At 40.2% G+C, this 24829-nt stretch overlaps 2 protein-coding genes across 8 annotated transcripts in view; one reads left to right on the top strand and one right to left on the bottom strand.

Annotated features, from left to right (window-relative positions):
* Nucleotides 1-7827, bottom strand: part of Abhd3 (abhydrolase domain containing 3, phospholipase) — a 48781-nt gene extending 40954 nt beyond the window's left edge. For 3 of the 5 annotated variants that reach the window (XM_078030285.1, XM_078030287.1, XM_078030286.1), the window contains exons 1-3: nt 7666-7827; nt 7012-7175; nt 5749-5931 (exon numbers count right to left, since the gene is read on the bottom strand). In XM_078030285.1, coding sequence (XP_077886411.1) covers nt 5749-5931; nt 7012-7175; nt 7666-7827 — 509 coding nt within the window. The remainder of the gene's footprint in view (nt 1-5748; nt 5932-7011; nt 7176-7665) is intronic. The other 2 variants (XM_078030288.1, XM_078030289.1) reach the window with 1 other exon arrangement.
* The window catches only part of LOC120886254 (uncharacterized), a 26530-nt gene continuing 9526 nt past the window's right edge, over nt 7826-24829 (top strand). Inside the window, exons 1-2 of one of the 3 annotated variants that reach the window (XM_078030292.1) lie at nt 7826-8265; nt 8755-8797. In XM_078030292.1, coding sequence (XP_077886418.1) covers nt 7826-8170 — 345 coding nt within the window. In that variant the 3' untranslated portion in view covers nt 8171-8265; nt 8755-8797. Of the gene's footprint in view, nt 8640-8754; nt 8798-24829 lie in introns of all 3 variants that reach the window. The other 2 variants (XM_078030291.1, XM_078030290.1) reach the window with 2 other exon arrangements.

Raw genomic sequence — 24829 nt, 5'->3', positions numbered from 1 at the left:
AAATTTCTTGAAACACAAGTCTGCAATGTTTACAATGTTGAAAACCCCAGAATGATCCTTTTTCAACTTTTCTAACAACTCTTCCTCTGCCAGACTTATCAAATGTTCTCCTTGCCCTTCCAGCTATATCTGACTCTGCTGACCTACTCCATCTCTCCACAAAATGTCCCTCTTGGTTCTGATATTCCAGAATCCTACGTTCAACTCTCTGACCGCTCAGTGGTAGAGGCTGCTAATCATCTTCCCCTTCTTCCTCAGTAACAGATGTCCAAAATAAAATTTAATTTTTAAGCTTCCCTTGCAGTTAAGAGCAGACCAATGAGAAACAAGCAAAAGTGGTGTGCACAATTGCTGGATTTTTCTTTTTCTTTTGCAGTGCTAAGAATCAAACCCAGGACCTCACATGTGCTAGGCAAACCTCTATCACTCAGCTACACCTCCCCACTAGCCCCTTGGGTATGCATCTTTAAAGAAAGATGGCACTTTTGGGGTATCATTTTAATTGCTTTCTTGGGTCCTGGAATGCACTATAACTAGAGTCGAAGCAACATGATAAGAGCCTGGATTCCTGGCAGGGTAGAACACCAGGAAAGCTGTGGTCCACCGTCTTGAATTTTTTTTCATGAGAAAGAAATAAATCTGTGTCTCTTTTAAACATTGTTATTTTGTTTTCTGTCACACGCAGCCAATCCTGATCCTTTCTAATGCACGCTTCCCTACTTCTGAACTCTGTCACTTCAACTAGACTACATGCTCTTTGGGAATATAGGTTCTGATACTGTACTTTACAGTCCCAAAATACTTAATGACTGACCTAGATTTTAATGATCCTATTATTATGTAATTCTGGATGAGACATTCTTTTAATATTAGCTGGGGGTGGAATATAATATTATACGAATAAAAAGGTCAAGGTAAAAGATGATATAGATGTTGTTGTTTACTTTTTTCTCCTAGCTTTTGTTTTAGTATTGAAGACAAATTCAGAGAATGGGAAAACGATTTAAGAAAATGGAATATTATCCAGGAACATAAAATAATACCTATGAAGCTATGTTTCTGTATGGAATTGCTTACTTGTTTTGAGACAGATTTTTCACTTATGTTGCAGAGGCTGGTTTTGAACTACTGGGCTCAAGCAATCCTCCTGCCTCCTACGGAGCAGCAGGAGGAACAAGACTATAAGAGTTCATCACCATGCCTGTCTTGCAGATTTTTAAAAAAGAAATCTAGAAAATATAGATAAGATTTCAACAACTTTTTCAGCTGCACAGGTGTAAATCATTAGAGCAAACTATCTTTTCTCCTGTCCTCTGGGTTTCCATGAGGAGGGGTTTCTCTCTAAATATTCCCTTGGCCTTCTGCTTTCTTTATGTTACTCACCCTCCAAGAGGTAGATGACTTAAGTGATTGATGAAATTTGGAAGAATTTGTCTGGTTCAGCACTTTTCTCCTCTCAGGGTTGGGTATGTGCCAGAGAGATGTTCTGCAATCTCCCAGAGGATGGTCAGTAAAAGCAGGCCAAATATTCCCTATCCAATTCTATTTACCTTTGACTTACTTTGGAACACCTTTGTTCACACTTATCTTACAAGAACTTTAGCCTACTTTCCATCCCATCAATCATTAATTTTGAATTAGTGAAACTTAACAGAAAAATATTTTGTTTTCATTCGTTTTCATAAATTGTTTAGCATCAGCAACAAACTCTTCTGTTTCATTTGTCCACATGGTGAGAATGAGATCCTAATGTCTAACTCATCTCTCACCAGTGAAGCACCAACAATTTCCTGGTGGAAATTCCTATTGGAATTCCTAATGAAATTCACAACCCTTTCTAAACACTCAATTTTAGACCAGATAATAATCGGGGCCAGAATGCCAAGTGTACCCCTTACTACAGCAATAGTCATACTGTTGATGAAAAGTCTCTGTATAATAGACGTAACAACACCCAAGCATTCCTGCAAGCAAACTAGACATTTATATTCCCCAAGGTATGTTGGCTTGTACTTGCTCTTCTGAATTATAAAACATTTTTCTACTCTGATCAGGGAATAGAGGACAAGAAGGAAGATTTAAATATTTTCTAAAGACTCACTTTGTGCAAGGCATTGCACCATGTACTTTATACATTCCAACTGAAGTAGGTGAGAAAATTGTGATGTACCAAGTTTTGTTTATCTATCTATCTATTTATTTATTTATTTGGTACGGGGGGATTGAAACCAGGGGCACTTTACCACTGAGCCGGATCCCCAACCCTTTACTAAGTTGCTCAGACTGGCTTTGATATTGCAATCCTCCTGCCTCAGCCTCCCAAATTTCTGGGATTACCAATGTACTTCACCCTGCCTGGATGTGAAGTTCAATTATATTGCCCAGGGTCACTCAGTAAGTGACAGCTCCAAGATGTCAATTCAGGCCTGATTCCAAAGCCCACATACATGCTGCCATATTGGACAGCCTTCTATACACCCTGTTCCCTGCCAGATCCCCTGCTACAGTACTGATGACTTAGTAACATTTTGTCTCCTAAGGACTCAAGTCAGCCTTGTGCTAAACTTTCAGACCTATTTTTTACCTCAGTGGTCTTTGAAACTACTTGGTTTTTTGTGGTAGACTACAAAAACATCTTGTAGCTCTTTTTTGAAGGGATAGGGGTTACTGGGGATTGAACCTAGGGGCACTTCACCTCTGAGCTACGCTACCATTCCTTTTTTACTTTTTATTTGTGAGATAGGGTCTCACCAAGTTTCTGAGGCTGGCCTTGCACTTGAGATTCTCCTGCCTCAGCCTCCTGAGTTGCAGGAATTACAGTTGTGTACTGCCATTCCCAGATATTTTGTGGCTCTTTCTTGTCAAGAGCAGGAGTCTATTTCCCTTCTCTGGGCTGAACATCTGATTTGCTTTGACCAGTAAAATGTGGCAGAAGCAATACTGTGGAAATTCTCAGTCTGGGCCTCAAGAAGCCTTGTAGCTTCTACTTTTGGCTCTTGGAATCCTCTGCTACCAAATGAACAAGCTCAGGATGAGCCCAATGGTGAATGAGACCACACAGAGTTGAGAAGAGTCATCTCAGTTGAAGGGCCCCAAGCACAAAGTTGTCCTGCCAGTTGACCATAAACACACAAATCATCCAGGCCAAGACCTGAAGACCTACCCAGCTAGACTCAGCCCAATTTACTGACTCACAGAATTGTGAGCAGAATGGTTGTTGTGTTAAGCCATTAAATTTTGGGTTGACTTGTTATACCGCAATGGTAACTGATACAGCCTCTCTGAACCTAGATTCAGAGACTCTTTGGAGTTAAAAATAAATGAGCATAAGTTCAGAGGCCATTGAAAAGTTTACTGACAACGGCTTACTCATCTATTCTGCACCCTACAAATCCAAATCTTATTCATTGTTAGCACCCTTTAAACTTAAATGGGTTACATTTTCAAGCAGCTAATGATTAATTGGTCCAGGCTTCCCTATCATGTATTCCGGAGGCAAGAAAAAACATTTCATAACTCTTTGTATTTCTTCATGGTACCTAGCACAAAGTCCTGTTGTTGTTGTTATTATTATTATACAGGGACTAAACTCAGAGGTGCTTAACCACTAAGCCACATCCTTAGCTCTTTTTATGTTTTATTTAGAGACAGGTTCTCCCTAAATTGCTTATAGTCTTGCTAAATTGCTGAGACTGGCTTTGAACTGATCACTTGCTGATGATCCTTAGGCTCCCAAGCCACTAGGATTATAGGTGTGTGCAATCACACCTGGTCACAAAGCCCTCTATCATCTATCCTCAATAACTTTTCAGAATCAATAGAGAGACAATTTTAATCTTGAGGGAATTTAGAACTTTACTACTGCTTTGAGGCATAGTGTAGAAATAGACCTGGGAATAAAATTTGGCAACTTTTTACAAGTGATGGACAAAACCCATATATACTGGCAACACCAGGTGTTATGAAACTTAGTCCTTGAGTTTCAATTACATTATTTGTTTGTTTCTTGGTCCTGGGGATCGACCTCAGGCCTTACTCATGCTAAGCATGCACTCCACCACTGAGCTATATCCCCAGCCCCTTAACTACACTGCTTTGTTTTTGTGGTACTGGGGATTGAACCTAGGGCACTCTACCACTGAGCAACATCCCCAGTTCTTTCTATTTTTTATTTTGAGGCAGGGTCTTGCTAAATTCTTCAGGTTGGCTTCCAACTCACAATTGTCCTGTCTCAATCTCCTGGGTAGCTGGGATTATAGGCATGTGCCACCATGCCTGGCCGGACTGCATTGTTTTTAAAAGCAGTTTCTAAGTCTTGGGAGACAGTTCAGGCAAACTGTAGAATCAGCAATTTAAATATGTACAAAAAGGCTTTAAGGTCTTCTGTACTTTCTGAGCATGACTAAGTTTTAGCAAAAAAAAAAAAAAAAAAAAGTAAGCATGCCTGATATCTAACTGGATGGTGCTTAAACAAGGAATAATGAATTTCTGCTACTGTTCAGAAAATTTGTGGAACACCATAATTCTGGAACACTATATCATAGTTTTGGAATGTCACTTCATAGACTAAATAGGCTTTATCTGTAAAAGATCAGAGTTAACTTGTCAAAATTGAATTCACCACTGTAGCACTTCTTCCTTCACATCAAATTGTTTTTAGTAACATAAACATAACATCAGTTATTCACAAAACAAATATTCCAAGTTCAACGAGAGATATAACTCTACTTTAAATGCCAGTGAAAGAGTGTTCCATTATAATAATTATCATCAGCTAAAAAAAGACTGAGGTACCAAAAAACCAGTATCTTTCACAATGACCTTGCTTTAAAGATCCTAGAGCTCAGGGCTGGAAGTATATAGAGTGGTAGAGTGCTTACTTCGCATGTAGGAGGCCCTGAATTCAATCCCCAGTATCAATGAACCTGAAACTTAAAAGATGCTAAGTCACTTGCAAAAAATTAAATTGTACCTGGTGACTGAGTTGAATAATGGTTACTCAAAAATGCTGTGGCGTCAACTGGACATTAGCCATGTTCATCTACAAATTTAGGTGGACAAAAGAGATATGGATCACCAATGGAAAAATAAGGAAGACCTACAGATGATTCTGAATATTTTTTACACTTGGGATCTTAGCCAGAGAGACTAAAATTAGTGAATAGAAGGTCCAAATACAGAGTGTGACAGGAACTACTGCATAGTCTCTGGAATCTGTAACTATTGTTGTCCACAACACTCCCTCCATTTGATTCTACTATTTCTCAGATCTTGGGGGGGGGGGGAAGGGTGTTCTCTCTCTCTCTCTCTCTCTCTCTCTCTCTCTCTCTTAATATTTTTTTAGTTGTACATGGACACAATACCTTTATTTTATTTGTTTTATTTTTATGTGATGCTGGGGATCAAACCCAGTGCCTCATGCATGCTAAGCAGGCGCTCTACCACTGAGCCATAACCCCTGGGAAGGGGTGTTCTCTTAATTCTCAGGTGATTCTAACTTCATTCCTTCATTCAACCTAAGTGTGCTGAGCGCCTACTATGCCAAGTCCCATTTCTTAGGAGATGATTCAGCTATACATTTTCCCCAAAAAAGGGACAAAAGGAAGCAAAAAATAATAATTGTAACTTAGAGGATTGCTTAATCCATGCAAAAAACAATACATATTTCTGAAACACACATGAAGATATATTTGTAGCTCATTTAGGATGAATTCAGTGAAAAGTGGAAAAAAGGTCTTTTACTGGTACCTGTATCCCAATTCTTCACTGAGATGGATCATATGAAGGATATAGGATTCCTTGCTTGTTCCAGTGAGGCCAGGTAACAATAAGATAGTAGGTCTGGTACTGCCATCCGAATAACACACACTGTTATCATTATCAAACCAATCCAGTGAAATCTGACCTCCATCAGCAGTTTTAATAAGTTCACTGAAAGGAGCAATTCAAAAGATACTACTCATCAAGTGTTTCCAGTTCTTTTTAAATTTTAGTGTCTTAATGCTATAAATGTACACCGTTATTTGGTCATCACAAAATGACTTTTTTTTCAGCAGTCACATGCACACACACCTATATATGATTTCCTTTCATCACAAAGATGTTATAAAGATTAATACCATAATGTACTTCTACCAGCTCAAGAAAAAGTTTGTCTATAAAAATGAACTTGAAAGCACTTCAAATATTTATCTTAATCATTTCCTCATTACTCTAAAATATCTAGCATTTAACCCCTATTTGATTGAGGTCACTCAGATAACTCAAGAGGGAATTCTAAATAAGAAAAATGCTCTAGCTCTTTTGACTCAATAAATCTCCCCACAGAGCAGAGTATACTACAGATTTGCTTCTTAAATAATTTAAAGTACTTTTCACGTAGTAACAATGAACTTAATAGAATTTTCTCAAATAGTAAAAATTTCAAGCAACAAAAGGAACTCCAGACTAGATGACTCAGGGAAATTAATAGTAGTCACTATTTAAATCCCAGGTTAATGATATTTTCTGGATCATACCTTTAACACCTCAGGGATATTATCACCAAGAACCCATTTTGCTTGTCAACATGAAGACCTTTTACCCTAAAGCAGTCCAGCACACAAACCTGAAATAGCTGTCATCTTTCTCACCCCAGTATGTTATGTCAGTATGTTACACATCAATGAGTTGGTGCATATATCATCAAAGGGTCTAAGTCTTCAGGGACCGAGGCATGACAAACTGGAAAACACTAACCCCCAAATACTTCTCTCATTCAGAAATAAGCTATTTGTGTTAGGGCACAACAGCGGGATGGGAGGGGGAGCAATAAAACAATAATTTCCCGCAGCTGGAAGTAGGATGGAAGATATCCCTTCTATTTTCCTTCTTTCTGTCTTATATACTTAGTAAACCTGAGATTCTACTAAGAACTGGAAAACTAAGAGTATGCAAAACAGAAACAAACAACAACAAGCAAAAAAAAAAAAAAAAACGATTTTAGGAAAATGAAAACGGACATTTACTTACTTCCTGTACTGCACCGGCGGCTTGGAAGTGATGAAAGGTCTCAGCAGTGTTTGTCCTCGACTCTCCCAGCACCAGACCGTAGGGTAATACGTTTCTGTCACCACTGGACAGTGGTTCTGCAGGAAGCGGTTGAAACTCTCCCCTCCCGTCACTAACTGGGGTTTCTAAAGGGAAAGACAATATTAATGAAGGAATCCGGCACAAACCAAAGTTTCTGCCAACCCCAAACAAGAAACCAGCAAGCCTTGTGTCCCTCGCACGCGCAACCCCTCCGATTACATTTCCAGGAAGACTGATGCAAAGAATCCACAGTTACAAGAGTGATTTACCAAATCACTGGGGGGAAAGTCAAGAGTTAAGGTAAGGGAGTCATTCTCCAAAGTGCTACAACATGCGGAGCAGCATTGGGTAGCGCCAGCGCTTCGAGGTCAGCAGGGTCGGGGCTGATGTCCGAGGACCCCCCCCTCCTCGATCCCCAGCTTCAGGCAGGCGGTCAGGGGCTGGCCAGCTTTCCCGCGCGCGCCCAAAGGGCTCCATCAGAAGCCGAGGCAAGGGCAACCACTCGGGAGCAGCACCCTCGCTCGTCCCCGGGGCTGTCCACCCTCCGCTGTCCTAGCGGCCCTGCGCCAGGCGCCCGCGCCGCCCCCGGCTCACCTTGGCAATGCTGCTCAGGTAGTAGCAGGCATACGCGACGCTGAAGCCCAGGATCAGGGATAAACCCACCCCCGAACCGAAAAATCCAACCCGGATTTGGTGCTCCAGGTAGAGGGAGAGCTCCCGGGAGAGCATCCGCAGGTCCATAGCTAAGCGCTGCATGGCCCGGGGAGCGCGGTGCGCCGCTCCTGCGGCGGGAGGAGAGCCAGTCCGCGAGCCGGCGAAAGCGGGTGCCGCTCCGCCGGCGCCCTCGACAAGAGCGTCTCCAGCGGGAGGAGCGCGGCTTCCGCCAACGGGCGCGGCAGAGTGGCCCTGGGAGGCGTCGCCAGGCCCTCCGGATGCCGCCGGCTCCGCCCCGGCCTCCCCGAGCCGCCCCCGCCGCCAGCCACTCAGGAACCTTCCAGAGGCGCGGTTCCCAGCCCAGCCCAAGGGCGGGCGGACCGGGGTCTCCCGGCTCGGTCGCTGGCCGCCGGGGCAGCCCCTAGAATGGGGAGAGCGCACGTGAGCCGACTTGCGAGAAAGAAACGGGCTGGCCGCCTTGCTTCAGGTCGGGGGCGGGCACCTGCCCCGGTGACCTTGACCGATGCCGCGCGGGTCTCGGTAAACTAGCGGTGTGCTGTGAACGGGAAGCTTGCAGAAGAGGAGACTGCCCTAGGTAGTGAAGGAAGCCTACATCCGCAGGAGTTAGGTTGCCCTCGAAGACTGTCAAAAGGGAGAAGAAAAAAAAAACAAAAAACAATCCTACGAACATTCACCAGCGAGGACGCTCACACTTGACTTTAAATCTCTCGTCACTCTTTTTAATAGCTAAATGACTTAAATGAGAAGTGGTTCTTGAACATAAGTGAAAAGGTCAAAAATAGGAAGTAGGATTCAATAATGTCAAAAGCTTATTTGTGGTTCCTTAATGCTTTGCACTTAGAGATGTATGGGAAATTCACAACGATTACCTAATGTGCAGACAGGAAACTGAAGTAGGTACTCCTACGGCTAATTTATGGCAACGCGACAAAGGTCAGAAAATATTTAAAGGCATATGAAACTGTTATAAGATTTAACAATCTGTCATTATGTACTCCTCTCTTTCAGAAGTGACAAAGGTGGCGAGATTTCAAGAGGCAAATTAAAGAAGGTAAGGGCAGGAATAGACTATGAAAAATATCACAGAATTGTCAAATAGTTCCTGAGGCTGGCCTGGAACTTGGGAATCCTGCCTCAGCCTCCTGAGTAGCTGGGATTACAGATCAGCACCACCAGTCCATGATTGGCATCACGGTGTATAGAAAGTATGCAGACCTGGGAGTCAAATACAACTCTAGGTTTAATACATATACATAAAATGTAGCTCAGGTTAATTGGCATATCTATTATCTCAGACACATGTCATATCTATTATCTCAGACTTGTCATTCAAAATCGTTTCTACTATTTCCGAAATATTCAATTGTCAACCATAGTAGAATAGTAGATTAATGATACACCTTAGTATAGGGAAATAACATGAGCTAGCTAACATTGGCTTTGATTGTTGCCAGTACCCAGGATAATTTAATTATTTTACTGAGCCTATTTTTTTCTTCCTTAAACCTATAAAATATTAATTTCTACTTTATAGAGTTACTGAGATGACTAAACAAAATAATGTATGTATTAGTAATTCTCACTCCTTAACTCATGCCTGAGGACACACACCTAACACAAGTGCCACCACACTGGTTGCCATCCCTGACACTTTACATGCAACATTCTTTATATTGCCTGCACTTGATTTCTGCTCTGTGCACCTGATTTCTGCTCTACCTATCAATAAATGCATATTTCTTAAGTTTAAAATTTTTAAAAAATCATAAAATTGTCTTGGTCTGGCTGCTATAACAAAATACTAGACACAAACAGACATTTATTTCTCATTCTTCTAGAGGCTGGAAGTCTGATATTAGGGCACCAGCAAGATCCGATTCTCAGGAGAGCCCTCTTGCCTTGCAGATGGCTTCCTTCCCCTTACCATGATGAAGAGAGGAAGTTCTGGTGTCTTTTCCTCTTTATAGGGGCACTAATCCCCCCAGCATAGGGGCTGCACCCCCATGGGCTCATCTAAACTCAATTAACCTGCCAAGGACCTACCTTATAAAACCATCATGTTGGGAGTTAGGACTTCAATATATTAATTTGGGAAGGGGCACAAACATTCCATAGCAATATTTCATAGGCATCATGGTGTGTTGAAAGTTTGCTCACCTGTGCTGACCTGGGAATTAAAAACAATTCCTCACTCATTCACCAAACTTTGGAAAACCATCTACCTTCTTGGGGTCTCAGTTTCTTGTCTATAAGATAAGATGGTTGAGATGGAAGATGTCTTTTTTTTTTTCCTGTTAGAACATTCATAGTCTTAAGACAAAAACTATGACTCCCAAATTATAGATGAAAAAATGAGAGCTCAGAGAGTTTCATTCACTCACTCAACTAGTTTCTTTTTAGGTGCTTACAAGGCACTGAGGATCCAATGAAGAATAAGAGATCAAGCTCTAACACAGCTGTGTTTAAGCGCCTCTCACCCAGCCAGAGAGGTAACTCAAATAGGGTAGGAGGATGGCCTCCCACAGAGGAGTAAGCACTTACATTGAATTAAATGTAATGACTGGAGCTAGGCACCATAGTGTATGCTTGTAATCCCAGTAGCTCCAGAGGCTGACACAGGACAATTGCTAGTTTGAGGCCAGCCTCAGCAACTTAGTGAGGCCCTAAGCAACTTAGCAAGACCCTGTCTCAAAATAGAAAATCTAAAGGCTGGGGTAGGAATCAGCTGCAATAGTAGCACAGGGCTCTTAGTAACAAGCATCAAAAACCAATTGGGGGCATAAGTAGAAAATAAAATTTATTATAATGGCATTTGGTAGCTGATGGAATCTCTAGAGGGTCCATAAAACCAGGCTTGGAAGTTAAGAACAATGCCTTAAAAAGTTGTGGACCTGGTCTTATGAAGACAATACTCCTGCCTCTTCTGGGCTCCACTCCGTGGTTTTTGGCATCCACACTAGTTACAGTAGGCCCTGGATTCTGCTCTGAATCCCTTATACTTATGTTTCTGTTTCTTGCTAAAATGGGTTTCCCTGTGACATCTGCCTCCTTGATTCACATGTGCTTATTCAGTGTCTTGTGTGAGCCAGGTGCAGTGGAGCCTTCCTGTAATTCCAGTGACTCTGGAGACTGAGGCTGGAGGATTGCAAATTCAAGGCAGCCTCAGCAACAAGCCCCTAAGTAATTTAGTGAGACCTGTCTCAAAAAAATAACATAAAATAAAAACGGCTGGGGATGTGGCTCAGTGGTAAAATTAAATCCTCAGTACCCCCTAAATTGTATCAAGTTACTATTAATATAGTATTTGCAAAAAATAGTAAACAGAACTTTATTAGTTACTATTGTTTCAAAATTGAAAGCTAAACTAGGCACATGCTTGTAATTCTAGCACTCTGGAGGTTGAAGAAGGAGGATTGAAAGTTCAAGGTCAGCCTTAGCAATGTAGTGAGGCCCTGTCTCAAAAAAAAAAAAAAAAAAAAAAAGTAGCTTAGGGCTAAAGTGCTCATTGGTTTAATCCCCAGTATCAAAAAAAAAAAAAGATTGAAAGCTAAGCCACAAAAAGAATCTTAGCTTTAATCTTATAAACCTTTAAGGAATGTGTCCATTTATTGGCTAGGTGTTGCAACAAGATCTGTGCTGGTAAGGGTTCATTAGTGGAATTCTCATGAGCACACTAAACAAAATATATTGTAAGTAATAAGATAGATTAAAGTCTAATACTAGCCTCCTATGTGATTTCACTTTCCTAGTAATCCCACAAACATTGTTTTTTGATTATACAGGAAATTCATGAAATATCTGGAGATTTTTGTTTATTTATTTTTGATGCTAGGGATTAAATCCTCCTGCTAAGCATGTACTCTCCCAGTGAGCTACATCCCCAGCCTTTGGAGAAACAATTTAAGAGAAGTAAAAACAGGGCTATGATGTAGAATTGTATGTAGCTATGGCTTTGCCCAGGATAGCAGGATGCTAATAGAACATTCCTTTTTATTCTGGAAAAGATGAATACAGCCCATATCCATGTACAGAGAAGCCAGGTGCCAAAAACTGGGAATCTACACAGCTCTGGGGTAAGAAATATCTGAGCTGAGCCATCACAGTGGCACAGGCCATAATTTCAGCTATTCAGGAGGCTGATGCAGGAGGATTATGAGTTTGAGGTCAGCTTGGACAATTTAGCAAGATCTTTTCTAAAATAAAATTTAAAAAGGCTGGCTATGCAATTTAGTGGAGAATACTTGCCTAGCATGTGCAAGACCCTGGGTCAATTCCCAGTACCACCAAAAGAAAAAAAAAATCATACCGTTTCTAACATAGTTTTTTGAAACATGCACTTTGGGGAAATGGGATGCCATGAGAAGTCCTACTACTCTGAGATCATCATGCTGTGAGGAGCCCAAGCTCATCCCAGGGAGAGACTGCATGTATTAAGAGAAATACCTGGTCAGCTCCCAGATGTTCCTGCTAACCCAGATGAAGTGCCAGACATGTGAGTAAGGAATCCTTCATGGGCCAGGAATGGTGGCACATACCTATAATCCCAATGACTCAGGAAGCTGAGGCAAAAGATTGCAAGTTAGAGGCCAGCTTCAGCAATGTAGCAAGGCCCTAAACAACTGAGCGAGACCCTGTCTCAAAATTAAACAAATTAAAAAGGACTGGGGAAGTAGCTCATTGGTCTCGCCTCTGGGTTCAAACCCCAGTACAAAAAAAGAAAAGAAAAGCCTCTTGCATGTCCAGTCCAGCCCAAGTTGTAGATGACTCTGACCCTAGATATCATCTGACTGCAACTGTACAAGGGACTCAAGCAAGAACTGCTTGAGTTACCCAGCCAACCTATAAAACTCAGGGATAATCATGCGATCATGTGTTATTTAAGTCACTAAATTTTGGATGGCTTCTTAGGCATCAATAGTCAACTAAAACTAGGGCCAATTATCTTGGTTAAGGTACTAGTAAGACAGTTCATCTAGTCATCTTCCTTGGTGTTAGTAAACACAAAACTATAGGGAATTATGAATCAGTAATTGATTTTTATTAATTAACCCTCAATATTTAATATAACATTAAATATTATATTAATAATATAAATAATATTTAATATAAAAATTAAATATTTATATTAAATATTTAAAGCAGACCCTTTAATACAGATAGTTTGAGAAGTACTGACTTATAATTTCTCATTTCTTTAAAAAAATATTTTATTAGTTGTTAGTGGCCCTTTATTTATTTTTTTATGTGTTGCTGAGAATCAAACCCAGTGCCTCACACATGCTAGGCAAGCACTCTACCACTGAGCCACAACTCCAGCCCCTATAATTTCTCATTTCTAATAGATCTCCCTTGATATTTTTGTCACTAATGAAGAGTTCAGAGGGAAAACTTCAGGACTATCTCAAATTAAGAATTTATGTTTACACCATTTATAATAGCAGCCCAAATATTATATTTTTCAGAATAAACAGGTCTTCTTTTTTTTTTTTTAAAGTATTGGAGATTGAACCCAGGGGTACTCTACCACTGAGCTACATCTCCATCCCTTTTTATTTTTGAGACAGGGTCTTGATAAATTGTTGAGGCTGGCCTTGAACTTGTGATCCTTCTGCCTCAGCCTCCCAAGTCACTGGGATTGCAGATGTGTACCACCACACCCAGCATAATAAAACATTTTCTTTCTTTTTTTTTTTAAAGAGAGAGAGAGAGAGAGAATTTTTTAATATTTATTTTCAGTGGACACAACATCTTTGTTTGTATGTGGTGCTAAGGATCGAACCCGGGCCACATGCATGCCAGGCAAGCGCGCTACCGCTTGAGCCACATCCCCAGCCCAATAAAACATTTTCTTAAATATAAGGATTTATAGTAGAGAGTGCTCACCTAACACATGTGAGACCCCTGGGTTCAACCCCCAATACTGCACAATAAATTTTAAGATAAATAATTTTAATACAAAGATTTGTAAATTTTGGAGAAAAATTCATTCACTTTTGGAAGATAGCAGGGAACCTGTTCATTAGTCTGAGAAGTACTAAGTAAAGGGAAAGAAGCCAGCATTTTTCTGTCTTGTATCAAACTTTCCTGTGACAGCCATATCTTAGGATAACCAAATAGCCCTGAGAGAATTCTAGCTAAAAAAATGAAGAAAAAAAATGGCAGAAACAGAGTATCATTATTTTTCAGCCTTTAATAATCAAATTCCTAGACCATAAAAGCAGATAGGAAAATTGATTATGAATGGACCAGGTTGACAATACCATGCTGTTTTTGTCACTATTGCTCTGTAGTATAGTTTAAGGTCTGGAATAGTGATGCCACCTGCTTCACTCATCTTGCTAAGGATTGCTTTGGCTATTCTGGGTCTCTCATATTTTCAGATGAATTTCATGATTGTTTTTTCTATTTCTATGAGGAATGTCATTGTGATTTTGATTGGAATTGCATTGCATCTGTACAATGCTTTTGGTAGTATGGTCATTTTGACAATATTAATTCTGCCTATCCAGGAAGCAGGTAGATCTTTTCATGTTCTAAGGTCTCCTTTAATTTTTTTCTTTAGCATTCTGTAGTTTTCATTGTAGAGGTCTTTCACCGTTTCTCTAAGGTTTTGTCACTGATGTATAGAAATGCCTTTGATTTATGGGTGGTGATTTTATATCCAGCTACTTTGCTGAATTCATTTATTAGTTCTAGGATATTTCTGGTGGAATGTTTTGGGTCTTCTAGGTATAGAATCATATTGTCTGTAAATAGTGATAATTTGAGTTCTTCTTTTCCTATCCGTATCCCTTTAGTTTCTTTCATCTGTCTGATTGCTCTGGCTAGGACAATTCTCTTGATCAACTTAAATACCAAAAATTCATAATAGTTAGGTGCAGTGCTTGTAATCCTAGCAGCTCAGGAGGCTCAGGCAGGAGGATCTCAAGTTCAAAGGCAGCCTCAGCAAGGTGAGGCGCTAAGCAGCTCATTGAGACCTTGTCTCTAAATAAAATACAAAAAAGGGTTTGGGGATGTGGCTTAGTGGTTGAGTTTCCCTGAGTTCAATCCCCAGTACCCCCGCTCCACTAAAAAAATCATAATCATCCAACTGAGTGCAGTGACACACTCCTATAATCCCAACAATTTGGTAGGCTGAGACAGGAAAATTGTGAGAGCAAGGCCAGCCTCAGCAATTTAGCAAGATCCTCTCAGCAAAGTAGTGAGACCCTGTCACAAAATAAAACATAAAAATGACTGGGAATGTAGCTCAGTGGTAAAGTGCTCCTGGGTTCAATCCTCAGTACCAAAAAAATTTTTAAAAGAAAAAAGTCATCCAGAAATTAAGTGAACTCCAAGGTGATTAAAATAGGAAATAAACATCATCACCTATGTTAGGATTTCATTCCTGAAAAACAAACAAAAAAACTCTGCCAAAAAAAAGTGCTCAAGTCTCTAGATCAAATTACTATTTTATAGAAATATTCGAGACAGAGAAATATGTTCAACAACACTCAGAGATGTGATTAGAAAATTCCAGAATAGGGGAAATTCCATCAGTCAAACAATCTGGTTTATTCAATATATTATTTTTAAAGGATTAAAAAAAAAGAGGGAAGAAAAACTCATAAATTGAGAGACCAGTCAACACATTGTGACTCATGTTTGGATTCTGATTCAACACACCAATCTTAAAAAAAAGAAAAAAATGACAATTAGCTGGGCACGGTGGTACATGCCTATAATCCCTGCAGTGCAGGAGGCTGAGTCAGGATTGTGAGTTCAAAGTCAGCCTCAGCAACAGTGAGGTGCTAAGCAACTCAGTGAGACCCTGTCTCTAATAAACTACAAAATTGGGCTGGGGATATGGCTCAGAGGTTGAGTGCCCCTGAGTTTAATCCCTGGTCCCCCGCTACCACCAGAAAAAATGACTTGAGAAAATAAGGAAAATGTGAAGATGGATTGGATATTTGGGATCATATTGTATAATACTATCATGTTTATGCTTTTTTAAAAGAGTATTTACCTTTTAGAGGGATTATTATAGATTCACTACTGAAATTATCCCTGAGATATGCTTCAAAATAATCCAGTGGGCAGTGGGTGTGGGTTGAGATAAAACAAGACTGTTTCAGCTAAATGACAGGCACATTTGTTGTATCAGTCTCTGTACATTTGTCTAAGTTACAAATACTATGTAAGGACCAGCTGTGTAGTTCAATGGTAGAGCTCCATGAGTGAGACATTGAGTTTAATCCTCACCCCCACAAATCATGTAACAAAAGAAAAAGCTTGGGATGGGGTTGTGGCTCAGTGGTGGGGTGCTTGCCTAGCACACGTGAGGCCCTGGGTTCAATCCTCAGCACCACTATAAATAAAATAAAGATATATGTCTACCTACAATTAAAATATATATTTTTTTTAAAAAGAAGAAAAAGCTTAAAAATGATTTTACTCATAGTTTCTTTGTGACTGGGATGAGATCCAATAGAATTTTGGGGAAAAGAGAAATGTGTGTGCCAAGGGAAATTTCTTAGGGAAAATGTCAAGCTGTGAAGGGAGAAACTCAGAAATCTGGAGAAGTAACTATGAGCGTATGCCAGAAATCATTGTCCAGTGGACTTTATACTGAAACTGTAGGGTGCTATGCCCTGATTTTGATCCCCAGCACACACACATACAAAAAAGTGTACATTGTGGGTGGGGCTGGAAATTTTTTTTTTTTAATTCTTTGGTACTGGAAATTGAGCCCAGGGTGCTTTACCACTGGACTATATTCCTAGCCCTTTTTATGTTTTATTTTGATACGGTGTCTTGCTAAGTTCCCGAGGGTCTAAATGGCTGAGGCTGACCTCAAACTTGTGATCCCCTTGCCTCCGCTTCCCAAGTCACTGGAACTATAGGCATGCACCCCAGTGTACTCAGCTAGAGTATAACTGTTTGTTTTTTCTTGTAATTTTTTAAATTGTCAATAGACCTTTATTTTATTTATTTATATGTGGGTACTGAGAATCAAACCCAGGGCCTCACATGTGCTACCACTGAGCCATAACCCCAACCCTAAAGTATAACTTTTGTTTCTGTTTTTGTTTTTTTGTGTGTGTGTTTGTGTTGTTAGGGATTGAACTCAGGGCCTTATGCATGCAAGGCAAGCACTCTACCACTGAGCCACAACCCCAGACCTAGAGTAAAACTGTTTTTAAAAATATGTTTTAAATAGCTTTTAACCTTGGAATAATTTTAAGTTTATAGAAAATCTGCAAAGATAATACAGAGTTCACCCCTCACTCTCTTATCCTCATTAATATCTTATATTACTATGGTATATTTGTCAAAACGAAGAAGCTAATATTGGCCCATTAATTATTAACTAAACTCCAGATTTGTTTGGATTTCACTAGTTTTTCTATTCATGTCCTCTTTTGATCTTAGGATCCGATCCAGGGTGTCACCTTCCATTTAGAGTCATTTTTCCCTAGTCTCCATGGGTTTGTGACAGTTTCGCTGTCTTCCCTTATTTTTATAACTTTACACGCTAGAGGAGAACTGGTCAGGTATCCTGTAGAATGCTTCTCAGTTTGGATTTATCTGATGTTTTTTCTCATGACTTGAGAGGTTATAGGTTTTTGTGAAGAGTACCACAAAGATGAAGTACCCTTCTTATCATGTCATATTAGGGGATACACATTAGCCACATGGTATCACTGGTGATGTTATCCTTCAAAAGTGTTCGCCAGGTTTCTCTACAGCAAAGTTATTATTTGGAAGAAATCACAGTCTAGCTCACTTTCATGAGGAAGGTAGCAGAAATCATATATCACCTCCTAGTGGAGGTAGTGCCTAAATATATTATTTGTAATTTGTAAGAAATGTATTGTGTCCCTACATATTTACTAAATCATTTATTTATATCAATATGAACATGTGTATATTTACTTTATAGTTGGATTATAGTCCAAAACTATATTATTTTATTTCTCAAATTCTTCCAGCTTTGGCCATCAGAAGCTCTTTCATGCTGGTTCCTGGCCCCTTTGAGGGGTGAACTCTGTATTATCTTTGCAGATTTTCTATAAACTTAAAATTATTCCAAGGTTAAAAGCTATTTAAAACATATTTTTAAAGGACATACCCTCGTCCTTTATTTTTTTGAGTACTTCCTTATTTTCTGGTATTACAGGTCTCTAGGTTTGTTTTGTATTTCCCCTGTCCTGGGTCTAGAAGTAGTTCTTTCTCTAGAAGCCCTATTCCTTTAATGAGAGATGGCATTAGAAACCAAGATCTGAGGGCTGGGGATGTGGCTCAAGCGGTAGCACGCTTGCCTGGCATGCGTGCAGCCCGGGTACTATCCTCAGCACAACATACAAACAAAGATGTTGGGTCTGCCGAAAACTAAAAAATAAATATTAAAAATTCTCTCTCTCTCTCTCTCTCTCTCTCTCTCTCTTAAAAAAAAAAAAAAAGAAACCAAGCTCTGAGCCAGGTGTGCTGACACATCCTGGTAATCCCAGTGACTGGGGAGGCTGAGGCAGGGGAATTGCAAGTTCAAATCCAGCCTCAGCAACTTAACAAGGTCCTAAGCAACTTAGTGAGTCCCTGTCTCAAAAAAATAAAATCCATTATTATCCTATGTGCAAACATGATTACATGACATATAACTCTACATCATGTACAACTGAAAAATGAGAATTATACTTAATTTATGTATGATGTGTCAAAACGCATTCTACTGGGGCTGGGGTTGTGGCTCAGTGGTAGAGTGCTTGCCTAGCATGTGTGAGGCATTGGGTTCAATTCTCAGCACCACATATGAATAAATAAATTAAATAAAGGTCTATCAACAACTAAAACATATTTAAAAATGCATTCTACTGTCATGTATAACTAATTAGAACAAATAAAAAATATATTTAAAAAGCCAACAATAAATAAATAAATGTAAAAAGGACTTTGGATGTGCCTAATGGTTAAGCACCCCTGGATTCAATTCCCCGTACCAAACGGATTAAAAAAAAAAAAAGCAAGTCTGAGCACAGGGTATATCCATTGCAATTAGGGTATCATTGCTGCTAGGCTCTTTCAGTCAACAGAGTTAAGTAATATATTACATATACTAACTCATGAACATATTCATATCTACAATTATTTCTGTAATTTTCTATCTGTGTATAAATAGTAAGTTAAACTTGAATCCACAGTATAACCCTTTTGTGTGGATTCCTGATTGTTTATAGGAGGATTTAGCAATATTTGAGTTTTTTTTAACTTTAATTTTGAATGAAGAAAAATTCTACCTGCAATAGGACACATTCTATATCTTCACCCTCCTCATAGCTAGGGCAAATCAGCAGCAGAAATCAGGCAGAAGACAGATTGGTTTATAGGGAGAATTACAGAAATAGAAATCACAAGGCATTAGCCAATCCCAAAAAACCAAAGGCTGAATGTTTTCTCTGATAAGCGGATGCTAATCCATAGTGGGAGTGTGGGTAGGGAAGAATGAAGGAATTTTGGATTGTGCAGAGGGGAGTGAGGGGCTGTGGAGATGGGAAGGACGGTGAAATGAAATGGACATTATTATCCTATATTCATATATGATTACACTACTGGAGTGATTCTGTGCCATGTACAGCCAGAGGAATAAGAAGTTGTGCTCCATTTGTGTACAATGTATCTAAAAGCATTCTACTATCATGTATAACTAATTAGAATAAAAAAAATTGTATCAGAATAAAACAGAAATCACAACCAATACAATTTTTTTTAAAGAGAGAGTGAGAGAGAGAGAGAGAATTTTTTAATATTTATTTTTAGTTCTCGGCGGACACAACATCTTTGTTGGTATGTGGTCCTGAGGATCGAACCCGGGCCGCACGCATGACAGGCGAGCACGCTACCGCTTGAGCCACATCCCCAGCCCACAACCAATACAATTAATGACCAAAATAAATTTGGGTAACATTCAATTAAAAATATATTGTAGTTCCAGCTGGGTGTGGTGGCACATGACTGTAATACCAGCAACTTGGGATGCTGAGGCAGGAGGATCACAAGTTTAAAGTCAGCCTCTGCAACTTAGTGAGACCCTGTCTCCAGATAAAAAACTTAAATAAATAAACAAGAGGGTCTGGATGTGGCTTAGTGGTTAAGCTCCCTGGGTTCAATCCCTGATCTCTCTCACTGCCAAATGAAGGCAAAAAAAGTCATGTTAGAATGAAGTAATGCACACGGAAGTCCCCTGAGGAGGCATAGGAAAGAAGCAAGTTGAATTCCTTAAGGCTTATGGAGTGGTCAATGGCAGATGAGTTTGTGGCCCCAGTCCCCACTCCCTATTCTCAATTTGTATAGTTAGACTCATCCCTGGAGTCTTGAGTAGAAATCTGCTTACAGCTTCCATCAACATCAATTTGTGTTTGTTAGATTCAGGGTATGGGAGTCAAGTCGTATCCATAATAGGGAGATAAATTATCCCTGCTTCCTCCAAGGTAACTGGAGTCATTTGGGAATATCTTCCTGTGAAAGGGATTAATTTACAGATGATAGCCCAATTGGAGGAACATAAAGCTAATGCTGCTTCTTTCTGTTTCTCTAGGAGAAAACCAAAGACATATTTTGTATAAGATAGACAGGAAGGAAGGGAGAAAGGAAAAAATGATTACATTAGATTCTCAATTGCAATGACTGTGAGAACAAAATTATCTTAATAGTACTGCAGTATAATTCTTTTATTTCTTCTTCATGCAGTGATGCAGCTTTCTGATCATACATAGTTGGAAAGAGATATTTTGGGCCACCTTGACATCTGTGAAAACACCCTGTCTTGCTAATTCCTAAATAGCTTGTTTACAAGTAAATGGAACCATAGTAGACAAGTGTGGAGTGGCCATGTGAAACACTGCAAGGATGTGTTGCAATCAGTTCTTAAAAGAAGCCACTCATTTAAGATGGGGAAATAAAACAGGAAAGAGAATAGTTGCTTGTGGTCATGAACTTCCAAACACACTTGATATGCGTACAGTGTGACAGATAGGGTATGTTCTTTGAAAAGGAAGAGGACAATGAGACCCAAAATGCAGGTGAAGATGATGTCCTTTCCTATCCAAAGCTCACAAACTGTGGTAGGAAGAATTCTAAGATGCACCCCCCCAACACATACACCAAGTTTCATCCCCTGATGTACACAACGCCCTGAGTGTGGGCAGTCTATGTGAATATGATGAGCTGTCACTCCTATGGTTGTATTTGGGGGAGGGGTGCCAGGGATTGAACTCAGGGGCATTGTGGGAAGCCACTCCTGAGCTATTTAGCGTCTTCACTCAGCCTTGAGCCAAGGAGATTTTGGTCTGGCATTGCACACTCTTTTGTGGCCCCTCCCACTTAATGGATTACACAATGCACGTGACTTCAGTCTTTGCTGGGCTAGGAAGGCAGCTCTTGTAGCTCCGGAATTAGGCATGACCCATTGGGCCTGGACTGCCCACCTCCTACCTTATTTGGCAGAAGAACATTCTATGGAATACCTTTGAAGTTTCTCCCATATATAATAAAGCAAACGTGGGTTAGCTCTCTCTTTCTAGTGTGAAAGCTGGACCCCTAAGGTGGTAGAGCCCTCCTGCCCTGCTTTTCAAAATTACTTCCGTGTCGTGTGGTCTTTTCATTGCCTTCTTTTTCTTAGCCTTATTTGGCAGCTAGTTCACTTCACGCAGAGGAACCCCAAATTCCATTGCTCACACAGGATGTGGGTGAGAGGGCATTCAACCAGTGATCCACATCTCCAGCTTATTTTGTATTTTATTTAGAGGCAGGATCTCACTGAATTGCTTAGTGAGGCTGGCTTTGAACTTGAGATCCTCCTGCCTCAGCCTCCTAAGCCCCTGGGATTAGGTGTGCCCCACTGCACCTGGCTGATTGTATTATTTTACATGGCAAAGGTAAAGGGATTTTTGCAGATGTAATTATGGTCTCTGATCAGTAGACTCTGAGTTACCAAAAGGGAGACTATCTTGGGCAGACCTTATCTCATCAGGTGAACCTTTTAAAAGATTATTCAGAGATCAGAGATAGAAGTCAGAGACTTTGTTTTGTTTTGTTTTTTGATCTGTGGGCCTTGCAAAAATCTAGCTGCCACAAGTTCTACAATGGCAAGAAATGAATTTTCTGAACAACCACAAGCCCTGAACCTCACATTAGACTACAGTCATGGCCAGCCCCTTGACTGAAGCTTTGTGAGATCCTGAGCAGAGGACCCTGCTAAGCTGTTTCTGAAATCCCAACCCATAGAGACTGAGACATAACAAACAGTGTTATTTTAAGTCACCAGGTTTGTGGTAGTCTGTTAGGAAGAAAAAAAAAAACCAAACCATCAATATGACTGTCATTCCATTTCCATTCTCTGGTACCTTCATGTATCTGCCTGTCTGCTTATCTTTCTCTCTACCTATCCTGGCTTGCTCTTATCAGTAATTAAACAAATTCGAGTCTACCCTGTCTTACAAATCTAACCCTAATCACATGTCTGCTTGTAGTTACTGGTCTATTTGGCCTCCATGTCAAAGCCAAATACCTTTAAAGAGTGGTATGGCAGATAGATGTTGCATACAGTTTACACACGGGGCTTAATCAAGATAGGGGCCCTTTATTTTTCTTTCATGTGACAAAAAGTCTGAAGGCAAGTTGTAACAGCAGCTTAAAAAATGCCTTCAGTGTCCCAGGCTGCTGCTTTCTGCTGTGTCATGTGGGGCTCCTGTGAATGTTTTTATGACTTTCCCAGTCATTTCAACTGCTTTTAAGCCGGGTATAAGGCACAAGGGAAATCTTTCTTCTCATTATACAGAACTAAGTCTCATGGCCACACCACCTCCATAGGACTTTGACAAAGATAGTTTTTAATAGGAAAGTGGATTCCTTCAACAAAATTAGGGCTTGGTTAGGGAGGGAGATGGCGTCTTACTCCGTATGGACTGCTCTAACAAAATGTCCAAGTCTGGGTAGTTTATAAACAGTAGCAATTTACTCATGTTGTCTGGAAAGTCCAACATGAAGATGCCAGAAGATTCATGTCTGATGAAAGACTTGGCAAGATACAAAAGGGCTCCCTCAAACCTCCCTTGTAAGGGCATCAGTTCCATTCATGAGGGTGAAATCCTTATCACCTTATCACCTAAAGGGCCCACCTCTTCGTGCTCTCACTGGGGATTAAGTTTCAATTTGTAAATATTTCAGGAACAAATATTCTGACCATAGTAGTCTATACCCTCACAGGGCACCAAACCCACTAGTATCTTGATCTTAGACTTCCCAGCCTCCAGAATTGTGAGGAATATATTACTGTTGTTTATAAGTTATCGGTGTCATAAAGCTTCATTACAGCCTGTTTGATCTGATGTTTGCCTTGACATCCATAATGAACACTAGTGTGGTATTGTCTTCAACCTTCTTCGTGGCCAGCTCAGTGGTTAGGGAGAACTTGATGATGGCATCATAGTCAAGCTTGTTTCTGCTGGGGGCGTTTTTCTGAGGATATGTGGGCTGCCTTTGGAGCTGCTGGGTCTTGGGCCACCAGAAGTTAGATGACATGTGGATCTTCTTTTTGTGTGTGTGTGTGTGTGAACGTTTTTCAACACTGCCTTCTTGGCCTTCAAAGCTTTTGCAGTGGCTGCGACTTCAGGAGGGGCAGGAGCTTCCTTCTTAGCTTTTGGTGCCATCTTGGTGAAAAAAGCCCATCCACTCTTCAATCTTTTTATTATAGTCTGATTTGTGTCACCATAAGGGCTTCTGAAATCATTCTTTCCAAGGTCTCCAGGGACTTCTCTAACCTATGTCCTCTAGATCTGTTTTGGTTGTCATCTTTTCCTTTCTTCACCTCACATTTCTTTTCCAAGCTTCCAAAACATATTTTTAAAAATACTGGCAGCCAGGCAAAATGGTGTGTGACAACGATAATTCCCAGCTCCTTGGGAACTGGAGGCAGGAGGAATGCTTGAACCCAGGTGTTTGAGGCCAGCCTGGGCAACATAGTGAGACTCCTGTCTCTTAAAACAAATAAACAGGGTGTGGAAGTGCATGTTTGTAATCCTAGCTACTTGAGAGGTTGAGGCAAGAGAACTGTAAGTTCAAGGTCACCCTGACCAACGGAGCCAGAATCTGCCTCAAAATAAAATAAATAGAGCCAGGGATGTAATTCAGTGGTACATACAACACTTGCCTAAGATGTTGCCAGATACTGGATTCAATTTCCAGTTTAACAAAAAACAAAACAATAAGACAAACAGAAGTCCAAGTCCAGTACAATTTTTTTGTTTTTTAATTTCAAGATTGGTTAAAAGTTGAATTTTCTCCTCTCCCTCTAGCTTCACCTCGTGAACTGGAAACCTATTGCGGAAAAGATAGCTTAGAGTTCTTGATATTCCATGTAGTGCCTCTATTCCACATCTATCATTCACCAGGCTACTTCTGACTCTTCATGGGTTGAAATGAGGGAGAGAGGAGAGATTAGGAAGCAACAGAATTTCATTTGACTGGTCTTTATCTAGCTTGATTTATTTTGACCATAGTGTATCTAAAGCTGACTGTCTTCTGGACCCTTTTAAGAACTTTTGGGGGACTGGAGTTGTGGCTCAATGGCAGAGTACTTGCCTAGCACCTGTGGGACACTAGGTCAAGCTTCAGCACCACATAACAAATAAAATAAAGGCATTCTGTTCATCTACAACTACAAAAAAAAAAAAGAACTTTTTGGAAACCTCCTCCACCCACTAATGTTATATTTCATGCAGGCGAGTGCATATCCTTGTCTGGTCATGTTAGTGTACTCTTTGATCCCTGATTATTGCCAAAGTGTTTCTAAAGAGGTCTCCTTCCTCCTCAAGCTGCAGTCCTGTGCAGGATCTAAGGCAATAGCTTCTTCCTCTCTCTTTCCCACGCTCTACTTTTGTTCTCTTTCCCATCTGCCATTTGATTCATGGCAACTTTTAAGAGTGTACCTGCTTCACTCAAAGTTTTGCTGCCATAGGCTGCTTCAGTCAGCACATTGCTCTTTGTATATTTCAGGCATGAGTCATCTGATTTATCCATTGGTTTTCCTAAATTGTGAAAGTCCATATAT

Source organism: Ictidomys tridecemlineatus, chromosome 13 (assembly GCF_052094955.1).
Source record: "Ictidomys tridecemlineatus isolate mIctTri1 chromosome 13, mIctTri1.hap1, whole genome shotgun sequence".
In the NCBI taxonomy this organism is placed as follows: Eukaryota; Metazoa; Chordata; class Mammalia; order Rodentia; family Sciuridae; genus Ictidomys; species Ictidomys tridecemlineatus.
The sequence above is the reverse complement of the archived record's forward strand: the minus strand, read 5'-3'. Positions and strand labels throughout refer to the sequence as shown.